At 35.1% G+C, this 18,940-nt stretch overlaps 1 protein-coding gene across 1 annotated transcript; it reads right to left on the bottom strand.

Moving 5' to 3' along the window:
• Positions 1-24: 24 nt before the first annotated feature.
• Positions 25-16,693, bottom strand: LOC144979851 (28S rRNA (uridine-N(3))-methyltransferase-like). The gene is made up of 10 exons (XM_078927065.1): positions 16,600-16,693; positions 11,596-11,629; positions 10,276-10,478; positions 9,181-9,248; positions 8,429-8,568; positions 7,240-7,373; positions 5,907-5,973; positions 3,850-4,051; positions 2,572-2,719; positions 25-1,543 (listed from the first exon to the last, which is right to left on the bottom strand). Exons 1-10 carry the CDS (start codon positions 16,675-16,677, stop codon positions 1,472-1,474), a joined length of 1,146 nt encoding a protein of 381 aa, XP_078783191.1. The 5' UTR covers positions 16,678-16,693; the 3' UTR covers positions 25-1,471.
• Between the last annotated feature and the right edge of the window lie 2,247 nt (positions 16,694-18,940).

Raw genomic sequence — 18,940 nt, 5'->3', positions numbered from 1 at the left:
TCAATTATTCTTCCTGTACCTTAATCAATTTCCAATTCATACAGTCCAAGCCACCTGCTGTATATTATTTTTCTATTCTCTTTTACTTGTCGCTCCAACACCGAACACACTCCATAGCATCTGTGGAGCAGACTCTTATGTCATGGTCAGTACAGCTTGGCCCATCCTGGCATTCTCTAAGGATGTGCTCCATCGTCTGATCTGGGCATCCACATGTACACAAGCTAGTCTCAGCCAGCCCCCACTTTTTCATGCTTCTAGCTGTTCTCCCAATTTTTGCCCGTGCTCTGTTCAGTGTTACCCATTCATTCCTGGGTGCAAAGTTCTGTAGGGCAGTTTTTTTTACTATCACACATGTTCATTCATTCGACTACAAAATCACTACAACAGTCTCACACAAATCTTGTTCGAAGTTCACATAGAATCACGATAAGCAGAATGAAAAAGATTGGTTTTTAGATGCCATTTGAAGACGATAGACCCCTCTTCTCTCTTCTTCCATTCTCCAGTGCTGATGGTGACAAAAAGGAGGAAAATTATGAATGCTTTTATTTACCCCAAATGTTTACTTCACTAACCCCCACTTTTAGAGCCATTGAGATGATAAACTACTCTAGCTATCTTCTGGATAGTTGGGGAAGCTGCATCAGTTTGTTCTACTACACGTCAAATTTCTCAAAGCCAGAAAATTTGATTGAGGAAAATTTCATTTTTTCAAAGGAGGAAATTCCTACTCTGACACAAAAATCGCAGATTTCCGCGGATCCGAGGAAAACCATCAGCACTGATTCTCTATCTCTCTCACACACCTCAATTCCACCAGATCTAACAGACCATGCTACCCAATCACAGCTATATGGCCAAGGGGATCAGAAATAAATCTTGACTTCATCAGGGCCGATCTCCATACCTTTGCGAGTGAAGCATTTACTCTACCAACTCAGAGGACCACTTCAGATTAAAGGCCAGTTAGAACGAAAAAGAAAAAAAGATAATTTAAATTTTCTGCATGTGGATTCAAACGATAGATTTGAACTACAAGATGTGCAAGGAACATTTTTTTTTCCTATTGAACACTGATTTTTTAAAGTTATAGCACATCAAAGACATAAGAGTTTTGCAATTGTGAACCAGATAGAAACAACTCTTTGTATTGTTACTAACACTGTACCCATTATAAATATCTGACTTCTGCATGCAAAAGACCTTCTTTGCGTCTGAGAAACTTGTACTATGAATCCATGATTCAAATCACATTTGTTTCATATGTGAGTCACTAATAATCATTAAATCTGTGTTCTTCTAATTTCCATAAAACGCCTAAATAGAAAACATGATTAAATTATGATTACAAGGCAGGGGAGACTATTATGATGCCCCAAGGACAAACCAATGGCGCATACTCACTCATACATACGTAGAGGCACACATACACACACACACACACACTGTTTACGGTTCCATTACTATATCAGGCTGAGGAGTTGATTGCTGCAGACGTCAGTTTAGGGGTCAAAGAGGTCATGGCTATAAGGATGGCTTCCTGTGATGGAATATACAGGAAATGCAGACATGAGGATAGGAAGTAGAACATGAATATAAAAACAAACATATATTTATCGTTTATAAATAAATAAACATATAAATAATAGAGGCAAATTTAAATAGCCTTCTTCACTGATTGTGGTGTTGAATAAGCTCTACAGTGTATCAATTATTCTTCCTGTACCTTAATCAATTTCCAATTCATACAGTCCAAGCCACCTGCTGTATATTATTTTTCTATTCTCTTTTACTTGTCGCTCCAACACCGAACACACTCCATAGCATCTGTGGAGCAGACTCTTATGTCATGGTCAGTACAGCTTGGCCCATCCTGGCATTCTCTAAGGATGTGCTCCATCGTCTGATCTGGGCATCCACATGTACACAAGCTAGTCTCAGCCAGCCCCCACTTTTTCATGCTTCTAGCTGTTCTCCCAATTTTTGCCCGTGCTCTGTTCAGTGTTACCCATTCATTCCTGGGGTGCAAAGTTCTGTAGGGCAGTTTTTTTTACTATCACACATGTTCATTCATTCGACTACAAAATCACTACAACAGTCTCACACAAATCTTGTTCGAAGTTCACATAGAATCACGATAAGCAGAATGAAAAAGATTGGTTTTTAGATGCCATTTGAAGACGATAGACCCCTCTTCTCTCTTCTTCCATTCTCCAGTGCTGATGGTGACAAAAAGGAGGAAAATTATGAATGCTTTTATTTACCCCAAATGTTTACTTCACTAACCCCCACTTTTAGAGCCATTGAGATGATAAACTACTCTAGCTATCTTCTGGATAGTTGGGGAAGCTGCATCAGTTTGTTCCACTACACGTCAAATTTCTCAAAGCCAGAAAATTTGATTGAGGAAAATTTCATTTTTTCAAAGGAGGAAATTCCTACTCTGACACAAAAATCGCAGATTTCCGCGGATCCGAGGAAAACCATCAGCACTGATTCTCTATCTCTCTCACACACCTCAATGTCACCCCCCCCCCCCCCCCCCCCCCCGTATCTCTTCAAACTCACCTCAGTCCTGATAGTGCGACTTCCCTGGTTAGGACACACATTGAGATAGTACGGAAACAACTCGGTTGGATTTTTGTCTGTCAACTTGTCATCCATTTCTATAGACGACTCGAGACCCTTCAATCCTCCAAACACGATAATGGCATGGCTACAATACAGATCAGGAAAAAACAACAGAAAAGAAAGGAAGAAAAATTATGGTTATGTTGATAAAATATTAAGTAAGCTCCCTCAAGTTATGAACCCTGAAACTATTGGATAAATATATAAATATTTGACCTTTGTGTATGTGTGTGAGCGAGAGAGTACGATTGAGAGAGGGAGAGACAATATATATGTGTGTGCTTGCTTTGTAAATCGCTGCTGAGCACTTTGCCAGTGGATAGTTAGTAAAGCACTACGTATACAAATAAATGATTATCCTTACCATCACTACCCCGTCAACTCGGTATTTTGTTTGGTAATTTAGTTTCTGAAAATTGAATTTGTAGCCAAAAATATCAGATTTGGCTTAACATAACATAACATAACATATGGTATAAGGCAAAATAGGATAAAATCCCTTGAATGCCCTTACTATTAATAGTAATGCCATAAATCTATTGATTAAAGATTACAATAATGATACACGTGGTAAAGATAGTATTTCAACTTAAATGTACTCATGTATATGTGTTGTACAAACATATATGGCTTGAATCTGTTTTATTAAGAGAGACACATTAAATTTAATCATTAAATCATTAAATTTTATATTTCACTAGAGTGAGAGACAAATGTGGGTGTTGAAACAGTTCAGTGAATAAGACATTTCACTTACACTTGGAGGACTCAGATTTACTGCGATGAACTCCCTATGTGAACGTCCACTGTTGGTATCTCGTAATTTTTACAGTGAGCAAGAACTCTTATAATTATAGCCCCATTAATAGTGCAAGAAAACAAATCCCCGTCATGATAAAAAAAGGGGGTCCTGATAACTGAAAAAGGCTCTTTACTCACATTCTCTCACCGTACTCAGGTGTAAAATGAGTACCTGGCCGTTAACAGCGTTGTCTTTGTCCGAAAAATTGTAATATCGCCTAACAGGCGGCATGTCCCGTCCTATATGTTAAACGTTGGTTGCTGTTGACCAGGGACCCCTTGTAAAGCGCTTTGAGCACATTTAGTGGATATTGCGCTATATAAAGCTCAATTATTTTTATTATTTTTCAATACTGAATTCCGTAAATATACGAAAATTGGCAAACTTGTTACTTAATTATGACGTAGACTTACCGAAATGATGGAAACTCCACAGAGTTGGAATCTGTTCCTTTGTCCGAGGTGCCAACCAAGAGGTCATAACCCTCTTCGTGAGGACAGCTGTCAAAGACGTCGCTGATGCTCGATGCCAGACGACAGGTGTAACCCCAATACAGACCACACTTCTCTCTGGGCTCCGACGGGGCGACTACTTCACCTTTCAAATATTTTCCACCTTAATGAGAGAAAAAAACAATAATAATAATAATATTATTTTTATTATTAAAAAGACATTTGTTGCGCACTTTCCATGAAACCAAACATCTCAAAGCACTTTATAAATAATGAATTACGTTAAGTACATATGTATGGTCAAAATGAAATATTGGAACAAAATACAAACTGCTTAGATAATAGTAGACAAACATTACAATCGGCATGGTGTAAAATGAATTTTGAAAAAGTGGGCTTTTAAAGCAGATTTGAAGTTTGAGATATTCTCGATTTCTCTGATGGGTTGGGGTGTGTAGGGTATTCCAGAGTTTGGGGCCATCACATTGAAAAGAGCGATCACCAAAAGATTTTAACTTACATTTTAGTACAGATAATAAAGTGGTGTCACGTGATGATCGAAGGCTTCTGATTCGAGACTTAAGGTTCATAAGTTCAGAAAGATATAGAAGGCCTAAATTGTTGAGGCATTTGAAAACTAATAAAACTGCTAATAACAATAATGGCATTTTCAGAGCTGCCAACCCTAGTCCATGTAAATGTCTACAATGGAGAGCCAAAATGAGTAAGATTTTGATCATATGTGTACAATCGTGCAAAAACTATAATTAGCACTAATTCTGATAATGGGCAATTAGACCATATAGCAATAACTTCCAGAATCCATTTATAAATCTGATATGACCCAGACAGATATTTTATTGAACTCCCTATATGAACTTCCGGGTCAAAAAACAGATCAAAATGTTTCAGTGTATAAAAGAGTGTATGAATGTTAAAATTAAAATGCAAACAATAGAAATTCAACAATACGTAAAATTACAATCCTCATCAAAATGTGTACAATGGAGAGCTAAACTGAGTAAGATTTTGATTAAATGTACAATTCTGCAAAAACTATAATTAACACTGAATCTGATGATGGGCAATTAGACCATGCTAGCAATATTATAATTAATATTCAAATTAATGAATTAATTTACTATTTATAGACAATATAAATGGTATCCACTTCTTGAATCCACTAAAACATCTGATATGACCCACCAGATAATACTACATTGAACTCCCTATGTGAACGTCCAGGTCAACAAACAGATTAATGTGTTTAAGTACACTAAAGGAGTGTGGTTGTTAAAAATGCTTAATAATAGAAATATAATAATCCGTACAACCCTCAGCAAAATGTGTACAATGAGCAAAAATGGGTAAGAATACAAACAAGTTCCAAGCTCTTGACAAAATATAAACTAAAGCAATTATTAACAAAATAAATTTGATGTACACAATAAAAACATTCCAAAAAATATCACAATTGAAACATCGTATTTCAGAATGATCTAAGGTGTAAAAGTTGTAGGGATTCTATCAAATCAATCCATCTTTTTTATAAACATCCAATACAAGTAATTTCTGTATCATTTATACTTTTTTCTCTCAATGTTTTAATAAGAAAACTCATTTATGTTAAATAGACACTCAGATATCAATTACTTATTTTCAAAACACCCTATGGTTATCCATTTCATTACACAAGACAGCAGTATCTTAGCAAGCAATGAAATATAATAAGCTCCTGTCAACATGAAATGTTAGCATTAGCAAGCAATGAAATATAATAAGCTTCTGTCAACATGAAATGTTAGCATTAGCAAGCAATGAAATATAATAAGCTTCTGTCAACATGAAATGTTAGCATTAGCAGCAAGCAATGAAAGATAATAAGCTTCTTTCAACATGAAATGTTAGCATTAGCAGCAAGCAATGAAAGATAATAAGCTTCTTTCAACATGAAATGTTAGCATTAGCAGCAAGCAATTGAAGAGTTAAATCAAAGCAACATTTGATCTGTTTTTTACCTTTTGATGGCTTTAACTTGACCGTGACACGCTGGCCTGCAGGAACCTCCATATCCAGTAACACATCCTGTGAATAAAAAAATAGATTTATTTGAATATGAGATCCATTACCATGCCGTCTTGACGCTCATTGTGAAACAGAAAAATACTGTTTGTAAAGTTAAATTCAGACACCTCCTTCCACTATGTGGCATGCCCAGTTTTGAGAGACGTGAATTAAATACGTTCACGAATGCACAAGAGCAGATAAAAGGCTGTAAAAGCCTACATAAATCTGGACTTATATCATATCATATCATATCATTACCTAAATCTGCCAATCAATTAAAAAACCACCAAAAAAAAAAAAAAAAGATTTAAAAAATAAATAAATAAATAAATAAATAAATAAATAAATATTCCTGGAGTGAGGAATGCTGATTTATTTTTGGGATGATATTAGCCAGTATCTTTCATTCTGCTTCGTCAGACACTACTGGGTCATTCACAAATTTTCAGATTTTTATCTTACACTAGTTCAGACTTGTCAACCAATTTCAACCGTTTGAAATTTATCATATTAAAATAAAAATATAAACCATATTTTCGACATGTTCAACCATCCACAATATCCAAATTTAACTTTCACTGAATTTACGGAGACTTATCAATCAAACTAGTAGAGGGTAGGAAAATCCTGCATTTCCTATGACAATTATCTGTCTGCATAACCCGGTTAATATTCATGCTAAAAGACTGGTTTTCATATTATTCTTTGTTTTAAACAATGAAAATATTCTTAACCACCTTTTAGATATACAAACAATGTTTGATATTTTGATGAAACACGATAAATATTAATATTAAACATGTAAATCTATGGGAAAGGGAAATAACTGTTCATTTTTATTGGTTGTTTTTCAAATGCCTGTAGAATTTTATTGTGACCACTGTTTGATGAGGAGACAAGTGGATTTCTATAGCTTAGATGACGCTCTTTCAGAAAAACATACTGTACAGAAATCACTAGGGGATGGGGGGGGGGGGGGGGGGGGGGGGGGGGGGGGGGGGGGGTGAGGGGTCAAACATGGCCCATATACTATGAGATTCTCATTTAGGAAATGATATTTACTGATCTCAATGCTCCCACTCCCAAATTTATCATTTTCCCCCTTTTTATTACAAACTCTGACTTTGCATTCAGCAGATTTTAGTCAACATTCATTCTCATATTATCCAATTTTGGACCTCAAAGTGTAATAAAATATGAGAAATCATGCTGATTGGCAAGCCTGCTGTTAGTGCCTGCTAACAACTTTGTTACTTTTAAACGAAAGAGTGAAAAAGTCATCACCTGTCTTAATCCTATCTTTGCAAAGCTGACAGGTGTTTTGTCTTTAGTGGTTTTGGCCAGTGTGACCCCTTCCCTGTATTGGCACCAATCAAACTCTCTCAAATGATGAGGCATGTCCAAGGGGTTAAGAAGACCTGGCAAGAATTTGGAAGAGAGTGAAGATGTTAACATTTTTTAAAAAATGCTTAACCCTCTCCTTACCACCCATAGGAAAATCGTCACATTCGTTACGATGCAGCCAACAATTTTCTTAGTCTGATTTAATTTTGTTAAAGTTAGTTATAGCTATAAAAACTCGACACTGTGTTGCAGAGCTCATTTTTCTGAAAAGAAAAATAGAATATACTCGTTACTATTCTGTTTGAAAAATCTATTTTTGTGTGTTCGGTAAGTATGAAGTTTCAGGTAAAATTATGAAAATAGCTGGTAAGGAGAGAGTTAATCTTATCACGGGTGTCCTAATAGCTCAGTTGGTAGAACACTTGTTTCACCTTCAAAAGGATTGAGATCGATCCCAGGTGCGTGCAGTCGAGATATTTTTTCTGACTCCCCTGTCCACCCAGCAGTGAAAAAAAAATCTTGACATCACCCGAGATCGATCACGGTCCCTTAGTGTGTGAATCGAGTGCTCTACCAACTGAACTATCGGGACCCCCTAACCACAAGAAACTCATATTTTATATTTTGCCTCAAATTTTATTATTGACACATCAAGTTCGATATTCATCATCAGAATCACCCTGGCACAAAGTACATAATTCTATGTCTAAATTATAATGTAAATGTTGCTGCTCGAAGCTCGAAGAAATGAATAACAATGTGAAATTGAATGTAAGCTTCAATTTAATTAGGAAAACAGATAGAATGGACATTTCGAGTTTCCCCTTTATCAACAAACAGGATGAATGAATCACTGCAGATCAATGAGATAATGTGGTAGTGGCGTTGTTAAGATGAATAAACAAAACATCATCTCATTCATCTGTAGTAATTCATTCATCATGTTTGTTGATAAAGGGGAAACCCGAAATGTCCATTCTATCTGTTTTCCTAATTAAATTGAAGCTTACATTCAATTTCACATTGTTATTCATTTCTTCGAGCTTCGAGCAGCAACATTTACATTATAATTTAGACAGAATTATCATTCGGTGGTGAGTCACATACACAAAAGTCTACAACTACCTACCAGCGTGTGACAGATCTCTGTGAAAGGGGAAAAAATCCTTGCGTAGATACTGTGGACATTCCAAGTATTGTAGAATGTGAAAAAGTTGAGTATTTCCACGTCCAGCAGATAGAAGGCCTTTGAACTGACTTTTGTCTTGACTGAAAATAGAAAAATAGAGTTTGTAAATTTTGTCTTAAAACTGATGTCAACAAATAAAAAGTTTATAAATCTCCTAAAAAGTTTATATGTCTCCTTTATCAGAAGACCTGACAGTTCCACAAGCTGTGTACAACACTCATATTATTTTAATTATCTTTTAATCAGCAAGGCTTTTTACTATTATTCTTAATTTTACATATTTTTTTAAATCGGAGAATGCTCAAAAAACAAAAACAAAACAAAGACAGCTTACTTCTTCCATTTGAGTAGGGTAATGTAAATGTTGCTGCTCGAAGCTCAAAGAAATAAATAATAATGTGAAAATGAATGTAAGCTTCAATTTAATTACAAAAACAGATTAACTGAACGTTTCGGGTTTCCCCTTTGGTTTTTGTTTATTCATCTTAACTACGCCACTACCACATCATCTCATTCATCTGTGGTGTTTCATTCATCCTGATTTGTTGATAAAGGGGAAAACCCGAAACGTTCATTTGATCTGTTTTTGTAATTAAATTGAAGCTTACATTCAATTTCACATTATTATCCATTTGAGTAGAGAAAAATCAGAAAAATAGATAAACAAAAATACTTAATCCAACACAACTTACTTTTGTTGCGACCCTTCATCGAAAATGACGATTTCATCAACATTGAATATGGCAGCTGCTCTAGCAACCTGTGGAAAAGGAACATTTTTAAAATTAGTTTACCGATACTCCTTTTTACATGGATATAAAGTGGTGGTTCAGAGCAATAAGACCCATGGAGCTGGAATTTATCCTGGTTTCTATAATAATAATAATAATGCTGAAAACTTATATAGCGCTATAACTCCGAGACACCACTCTAAGCGCTTAAATTACAAATTACTTTGGCTGAAACATGATCATTTACACACACAGGCACACACACACACACACAACACAAACCAAACCTATCTTGTTTCTCATACCATCTAATAAAATTGAAACAGATATGTTTTAAGCGAAATAGACAAAGATTCTTTTTCACGAATGCTCTGCGGTAAGGCATTCCAAATAGAGGGTCCGAAATGAGAAAAGGATCTCATTCCAGCATTTTTCCGAATTCGAGGGACAACTAGTGTTGACAACTAGACAACTATACTGCTGTTGTTTTAAAAAATATAGTATGTGTAATGTTAACCAAACAGCACATACTGTGTTCTTTTTTAAAAAACGGCAGTATAGTAGAAAATGGACAATAGAAATTTGAGAAATTACGGAGGGGCACTGGTGTAATACGGGGTCCCAATAGCCCAGTTGGTAGAGCACTTACTTCACACGCAAAGGGACCAAGATCGATCTCTGGTGCAGTCGATATTTTTTTCTGACCCCCCCCCCCCCCCCCCCCCCCCCCACACTCCTGTTCACCCAGCAGTGAATAAGTAGCTGAGTCTGTTGTTCGATTTGGCAAAAGTACTTTACGATAGACTAAAGTCCTATCCAAAGGATGGCAAGCAATTTCCATTGTCCATTTCACGCTATAGAAACCTAAATAAATTCTGGCTCCATTGGCCGAATGGTTCTGAAGGACTACTTTACTGGTGTAAGATAAAGATCTGAAAAATTGTCTATGAAACAATCTGCTTTGTCTGGCCCTGTTTCATACACACTTTTTTGGATCTTTACAACATAAATCCTATAATGCTAACCTAATCTTAACAATAAGTTAAATAAACTCACCTGACCGCCGAGATAAGCTCTCAATTCCAGAGACTGGGCATTATCCAAGATGGAACCAGGTAGAGCTATAGAAATGGTGTAGCACCTTCCACTGGTTACCCTCCCATTCTCACCATCTTCATCAACTCCCTGTTCTTGCTTCTTCATCAATTCCATGTCTCTAATCAACTTTTCTTCATTTTTTTTCTTTTTGTGTGCATTGACTAAAAAGTAAAAATATAAACAAATTTTAAAATTAAATAAACAAACAACAGTCTTTATAATGTATGATATACATAATTTACAAAATATGTTTGTTTTGGGGTATTTTTTAGTGGCTTTATAGTGCTTGAGACACTTCTAAGTCATTTCAGTACCAGTAAAGAGGTATATAATAAATGAAGGAAAGTTCTAGATTTGAAATTAAAGCGCTAAAGAAAAGTAGGAGTGGTTCAAATAGGGGACAGAAAATTCTATGAACAATCTATCATTGTGTCTATATGTTGACAATACTTAGTCCCATCATGGCACAAGTAAATCGCTTGCCATGAGAGATACACTCAAATGTTTACAAAGTGGATTCAAGACTAAAAACGAAAATAATACATGGTATTATAATAGATGATTACTAGGAGAAAAAAATCATCTCTGAAATTAAAAATGGCTCCATTTCTGGTTTCTAAAAATAATATTTAGTCTCAGAACACTTTAAATTTGAACCATTGTCTCTGTGTAATTTACTAACGAAAGAGTGAAAATGGAGAGGCTTCGTATCGGAACAAAACTGTTCTATTTTGTTCCCATACGAAGCTCTCCATTTTCACTCTTTCGTTAGTATTTTACGATCACTGGCCTCAGACAGCCCCTACCGTTTTCTACTTTTCTGTGTAATTTCCAAGCAAAGCAAGATGGTGGCAGAGACCTCGCTCCTTTCCTAATGTCTAAAGCTGTCTCAGTTTAGTTTGTCGAAACTGAGAAACAGTTCGTGGATGCCGTGAAAAATTTACTAACGTAATAAAGGACATAATTTGGGAATTCTGTCATTGTTCGTTGAACCAATGAATTTGTCGAATGCATGTTTGACGAATGCCTGTTGCACTGAAGTAAATAAAAATTGAAACAGTCACAAACAAAACTTTAACTGAAGCATCAACTTGGCAAAATATAATTCCAACTATGATTTTATTAAAGGGTCACTAGGATTACAGATTAATATTACTATGATGCAATCCCAACTTTATACTTTATTATTAATGAAACTAAAATAGATTTCTACAATTACTTCAGAAGTCAGAAGGAATTCGGAATACTATTCTAACTTAATTTATATGGTATACTCACTTTCTTTAAAAATCTTTTTCCTTTTAACTCTCGCCTGAAAAAGATATTGAAAAAAATATCAGCCCTATTCATGTATAAGTTATAGTATAATTCAAATACGCAGTGTTTTTATGCACCTCCAGTGATGGTGTATCTTAACAGATCGTTTTTATACACCTCCGTCACGCATGCACATTCCACCCAATTTCATCAGCGACATTGTGTTTCTGTATTTGGACATAATGAAAGTTATATTGTGACATCTGTAGGATGTTTTTGTTAATAAATTTATATTAAAATAATAATAATCTAAAAAATCGAAATACAAAACCAGAAATAGAAGTTGCATTGAAGGTAAAATTATGTTTTCGAAAGACCTTATTAAATGTGATGAACAGTTAGGTGGCTCCGTAGCGCAGAGGACAAGCTGTCAGACTTTAACCTTGAAAGTACTGGGTTCGATTTCCATTGTAGACTTTTTAAAAAAAGAAGTTTCCTTACTGAGAAATACATAATTTTGTTTGTTTGATTTTTTCTTCTTTTTTTTTTTGTTGTTTTTCAAAAACTTTTTTATCAAGTTAAAAAAAAAACAACTTCGATTTTTAATTTTCTATTTGTGTGCCATGTTTCTTTTTACCTTTGATTTTTTAAAATCATTGCTATTATCCTTTAATTTATTATCATTGTATAAACGTACATCGGTAATCACTAAGCAGCGTGCTAAACTACAATCTAAAACTATTTAAACCTCATCTCATGGACGTGTATGCAGCAACATTTTCATTAATTAACCATCATCGCCAACGGAGGTGCATAAAAACGATGCGTTTTTTACATCGCCAACGGAGGTGCGTAAACGCCACCTTCAAATAAGTCATTGATATTGATTTCAGAACGTTTCTTCAGTATGAATACATTATTAGTAGGCAGTTTAGTGAGCAGCAGCAGTGGCAGTCAAATTTTGACCCAACTCGCCCATAGGAAAGTTGTGACTGGAAATTGCTGTTCGCGTTTTGGGGGTTCAATTAAAGATGCATAACTTCGTTATAAAGAGGAATATCGCAGATATTCTGGTATCATTATTTTCGTCTTTCAATTTCCTTTTAAATGGTGCCAATTAAGGAAAAAGCCATTAATAATTCCAGAAGTTATATGAAGTTAAAATTTGGCAATTTTCAAATGCATTTATTTTTTTATTTACCGCGTGTGTTTTTAAAATTTAAACGCTTGTTTTTAGAATAACATCTAAACTTTATTCATGCCAAATTTCAGGGCTCTATATCGATGCGCAGACACCTTTTAACTCTGCGCCGAAATGCTTTGTTTACATTATCTTCTCATCATGGCTGCAGGGCGATATCGATATTCATATCGATATTTTAAATTTAGTTATGTATTATGTTAAATTTAGTCCATAATATTTTCAGTACTATTATTTACTATGTTTTTATTTTGAATACATACTTTCCAACTTTATTTATAGGCATTTTATTGTTTTTGTTTTAAAAGTTTGTATATTTCTTCTCTTTGTGAAATCCGATATTAATAATATCGATATTTTAAAAATACCAATTGCTTTAATTTAATTTTATTTTACTTTGCCATGAAGTCATCAAGTTTCTTTCCCATATGTTTAGATATGTTTATCATTTGTATCCATATTTTAAAGGCCTTAGCCTTAATAAATATTATGGTAAGATGTTCTATTAGTTTTGACACCCCCCATACCTTGAGAGAGAAGGGGGGGGGGGGGGGATAAAATTATATTAATTGTCAGTTCAAATGATGTAATAGCAATAAACCCAAAGTGGTTCAGCAGAATTTTTTAAAGTATTAAAAGCCAGAACTTTCCTTCTAATTATAATAGGGAATCTGTTTCAATTTATTTGAACTTTTTCAATCTACCATTTTATTTATATGCAATTAAATTGCCATAGGTAAAAATAAACTCATTATGTCATTACACAACATGTTTATATCTTTTCATTTAAATACTCTCAAACCCTTTTTTATTCTTATGTATTAATTAAAAGAGGGTAATTATTTGCAATTGTTTCAGTGAGATATTGGAGATAAATCCAAAAGTGATAGAGCAAATTCTTTCTTACGTCTAGCCGTGTTTTTGATTATGTAACATTTGTGTCATATTATGTAATAATGTATTAATTTGAAATGTTTATCTTCCTCTTTATTAATGTAAATGCATTGTCCTCGATAAGACGAACATTTTGGTGTACAATATATGATAAGAACTCCATATTGACTGTTTTAATCTGCTGTGATTATCCCCAGACACCTGTCTGGGGATAATAAAAATTTGTTATCCTCAGACACCTGTCTGGGGATAACGAATTTTCATTATCCCCAGACGCATATTTGAAACTCCGCTCTTTTAAACAATTATCCACAATCCAGAATATGGAATGTTTCCAGATGCACATAGAAATAAGGAAAGTTAATAAAATATCTATAAAAACATAAAATTAACCAACATTAAAATCAGTTGTTACTATATATACACAATATGCGTCGACTTCGAAGTGGGTGTCATGGCCGAATGGTTTAGTCGTCTGCCCTGGAAGTTTGACCATAATCGACGTTGTGGGTTCGAATCCTGGTAACGTCACTTTTTTTTTTAAAATTCCGTCTTCTTTTTACAGAACGTTGAAAGGGATAAATGTCCCATCCATCCTCCCCCCACCTCTTTTTTTTTATTATTACTCTCTCTCTCTCTCTCTCTCTCTCTCTCTCTCTCTCTCTCTCTCTCTCTCTCTCTCTCTTGTTTTTTTTCTAGTTTCTAGCAAATATATTCGTCCCCACTCCGATCTCAAATAGTGTCTAAAAAGAATAAATAATTAAAAAGCAAACAAACAGAAATATTCAGAGAGCGACCAAATGGTCAGATAGAGGAGAAAAAAAAACAATAATTGTTTTTAAAAAAAAAACAATAATTGTTTTAAAAATAAAAACAATTTAAGAAATTCATGCTCAGAAACGGAACATTTACATAAAGGTTTAGCAAACAAAAAACTCTAAGATTTAGGTCAAAATATTTTTAAAAAAAGAAAATGAGAGATTTCCCTCGGAGCAGGGAATAGTGTTAACAATAATAATAATAACAATAATAATAATAATAATAATAATAATAATAATAATAATAATATACAATAATAATAATAATAATAATAATAATAATAATAATAATAATAATAATAATAATAATAATAATAATAATAATAATAGTAATAGTATGATAATAAGAGTATTAATAATAAAAATAATACTATTATTGATAATAATATAATAATGATTATGATGGTAATAGTAATAATAATAACAAATATTACAATTAGTATTATTATTATTATTATTATTATTATTATTATTATTATTATTATTATTATTATTATTATTATCATTGACCAAAACGAAAAAAAAACAATAATAGATCTAGAGCAAATTAAATAATGAAATAATATTATCAGAGAAATAAAAAATTCAACTGATTAAAAAAAACTCTTGCTCGGAACTCGGAACAAAAGTGAAAACAATGAAAATCAATTGGGAAGAAAGAAAGAAAAGTAACAAAAAAAAAAAAAAATGAGTGGGGGGGGGGGGGGGGGGTCGCGACTGGGTCGAATCTGTGCAGCTAAAAGGAGTAAAATGAAAGATGGCCTTATCCACTGAGCTGCCTATCCACACCGCTATCGGAATATTTTAAATTCATATATGAGCTAAACATATTTCCACCATTTTTGCTTCCTTGTTTTGGTAGTTATTTTCATCTCTGATTCGAATAAAAATATGTTGTTGGATCTAGTTTTGTGGACGTGTGATACTAAATTGTATTGTCTTGTGCGTAGCAGACAGGAAAATAACAGGTGTGGGTTTTGGGCTTTGGGGCGAACAACACCATGGCCTAGGAATTCGTCCGCGACATAAAAATTATTCCCGGTCGTCCCCAAAATTGTGGCCAGAATGAGCAAATTATAGAAACAAGAGATGGTCAATAAAGTTAACAGGTAGGTTGGTAATGAAAATTTAAATGGTTGGTGGACTATGAACAGATTTGATGATTAACAACTTTCTTCCTGGTTGAAAATAAAAAGTCGAATTGCCAGTTTTACGTTTTCAGACCAAAGTAACAAAAGAAATTTCATTGATCCATTTGCTTTAAAATATTTTTTTTTTTAAAGAGCTGGATTTGACATTTGATCACTATTTACTTTCATCTTGTGTTAAATATCACTTGATATATTAACTGTTTTGGGACACAACCACTAGTATTTTTTCCAGAATATTTGGTATTTTTCACGCCTAGTTTGGCATTTTGCATAAAATCTTTCTGCCCACTTGCTACATGCGTCTGGGGATAGTATCTTCAGACAGGTGTCTGGGGATAACAAAAATTGGTTATCCCCAGACACCTGTCTGGGGATAACGAATTTTTATTATCCCCAGACAGGCGTCTGGGAATAATGACAGCCGTTTTAATCATTTTTTATTAACATCACGCGTTTTCGGTCACAACTTTGCAATGGTAATTTTGGGGTAAAAATCGGTCTGAAATCTCAGACTTTGAACTGCCGTAACTACATTTCTAATCAAGATAGAAACAAAATTCAAACTGTTTTGTAATCTGTGTTGCAAGCTCTTTCATATGACATTGGTTTCAAGTGTGTGAGATACATTTAGAATTTCTATTAAACTCCCTATTATTAGTGCTACTGTTACGCTTTATTCCAAAAGAACCGTTGGATCTTAATATAAGATTTGAGAGAAAATAGAAATGGAAGGTCTTATTGACTGGTTGTGACAGAGCTATGTCGACGTGCATACTATTTTGCAGGTCTGAGTCTGAGTCTGAGAGTCTGTGTCCTGTGTCAGTGTCATTGTCATCTCGTTGTGAGTGGGGCAAGGTGCACGAAGATGCAGTTCTCTCGCACATAACGCATGCATGAGACGGTGCAGGCTACTGTAATTTGAAAAGTATATAAAACATGAATTGAAATTTCTGAAACCTACATTATTTGCGTAATCTTTTGAACCCTTTTCATATGAGAAAGGAACAGGCTTTTTAGCGTTATTTTTGTCAATGTCCATGTTTCTGTATGTGATTTAAAACTAGGTGTTAGTATATCAGTAGCTGCAGTTTATAATATTTTTTTGTGAGATTCCGTATTTCTATAAGTTGGCAAACTATCGTTTTAATGTTAAACATAATAATATGTTTAATAGCGACAGGCAAATTACAACGAATAAATATTATTTATTAGTTGTAATTTGCCTATCGCTATTTAACAGGGCATACAATTCTTTCACAAAATCACGAATAATGCGTTTTTAAGGCGCCAGAGGGAGGGGGGGGGGGGGGGGGGGGGGGGGGGGCGTTGAGTGGCAATTTTCGTCCACCTGGGGGACCCGAGTTGGAGTTTCGCTGTCGGCGGCTCGTTTTGTTTGTTTTTGTTTTTTCTAGCGAAATGAATTTAGTTACTCACTTTGCGGCATTGCTCTGCGGCTAACGCCTTTGTCATCTTGGTCTTTTCTCGAGGTAAACTATAGGAAATGATTCACCAAGGATAACTTAAGGTAGATTATTTACTCATTCGTCTATTTATTAATTTATCTAGTCAATTATTTATTTATTTAGTTCATTTACATATTTTACTCATTTATCGAGGCAGCCCTAGACATCCACCACTTCTAAACAACTGTTTTCATACCGAGTGTCTATCATTTATTTATATTCTCACAACTTCACAGGGACATCTAAAACTAAAACACTAGCCTCTGAGTCGTAAAAGCGTGTGGTCTAGTGGTAGGATACTTGTCTCTTCCGATCTGTGGATCCTTGCCTCGAGCTCGAGTCCCATTCTGGGCGGCCCAAAGCTGAGTCCTTGGGAAAGACTCTTTACTCAAATTAACCCAACTTATAGGTCACACATGGTTTTATGTGTTGGTACGGTCCCCCCCCCCCCTCCCGGCTGGTGGATATTGTGAGTATTCTACCTAAACACATAGCATAGTATGAGGTTTTTACGTTAAATCTAGCGGATAGAACTGATGGGTATTGTAATCAAATGCATAGCATCAATGTAAATGTCCCTCGTGGCTGTTTATTCATTCAAGTATCTGTTTATAATGTTGTGATTGTTGTTGGATGTGACATTAATTTGTCTGATGAGTCATGGCTTAATGAGTGTTATGTAAGTAGTCCTTCAGAACCACTTGGACTATGGAGCCGGAGTTTATCACGGCTTCTATAGCGTGAAAGGGACAATAACAATTGCCTGCTATCCATTGGATAGGACGTTAGTCTATCGCAAAGTACTTTCCGCCAAATCTAACAGACCCAGCTTCCAATTCATCCCTGGGTAGACACGGGGATCAGAAGAAAAAAATCTCGACTGCACCCGGGATCGATCTCGGTCCAATTGAGTGTGTAGCCAGTGCTCTACCAACTGAGCTATCGGGGTGTATGTCAGTCATACGGATTCAGTACAGAGGTAGAGCGTTGCCTTCGTAAAGTTATGGCCTGATACTGACCAAAATATGACGTCAAAATGCCAGTCTTTTGCCACAAAAGAAAACAAAATGTGAGTTGTATTCAATAGTTCAACCAATTAAATAACTTGTTTCCATGAGCTCTACTAACGACAACTCAGTAGGCGGTGCAAAAACCAAATAATGACGTCAAACTGCCAGTCCTTTTGGATTTCAGTATCAGGCGAAAGATAGTTCGAAGATGACGTCACTCAGGTCTTTGTTGATGTTTTTTGCATTCCGCATTTATGAGTAATGCTCACTGAACTGTATTAACATGACTATAAACGTTCATGGATACACACAGTATTGTGTGTTGGTCCGTTATACTTCCGGATGGCAATGTTGTGAGCTTCTTAGCCAAGCGCATACCATCTATATAACATAACGATGGCTACGGGTTTGAGTCACTTTGCCCCTTATCGCTCGCCTACGGCTTATAAATAAAATAAATAATTATCTTTATTCATCCCTAAGGGTTAATTTTTTCTTTAGGATCTATTTCAAGGGAATAACCCAGGCATCAGCCGCAGTGCAGCGCCGCAAAGGACGTAATGACGGACGTCCACACAATATCATATGCTGATCCCTCTCATCATTTCTCTCTCCTCTCCTCTTCTCTCCTTATGCCTCTCATTCCCTCTTTCGGTCGTCTGCTCTGTTTACAAATCCCCCCCCCTCTCTCTCTCTCTCTCTCTCTCTCTCTCTCTCTCTCTCTCTCTCTCTCTCTCTCTCTCTCTCTCTTCGAACATCCGTTTTATTCTTCGTGTTAACATGTTCAGTTCACACTACATGCCCCCGCCAGAATCACATTTATTGTTAT

Source organism: Berghia stephanieae, chromosome 9, assembly GCF_034508935.2.
Source record: "Berghia stephanieae isolate SIO BIC M18660-M18661 chromosome 9, UCSD_Bste_1.3, whole genome shotgun sequence".
Taxonomy (NCBI): domain Eukaryota; kingdom Metazoa; phylum Mollusca; class Gastropoda; order Nudibranchia; family Aeolidiidae; genus Berghia; species Berghia stephanieae.
The sequence above is the reverse complement of the archived record's forward strand: the minus strand, read 5'-3'. Positions and strand labels throughout refer to the sequence as shown.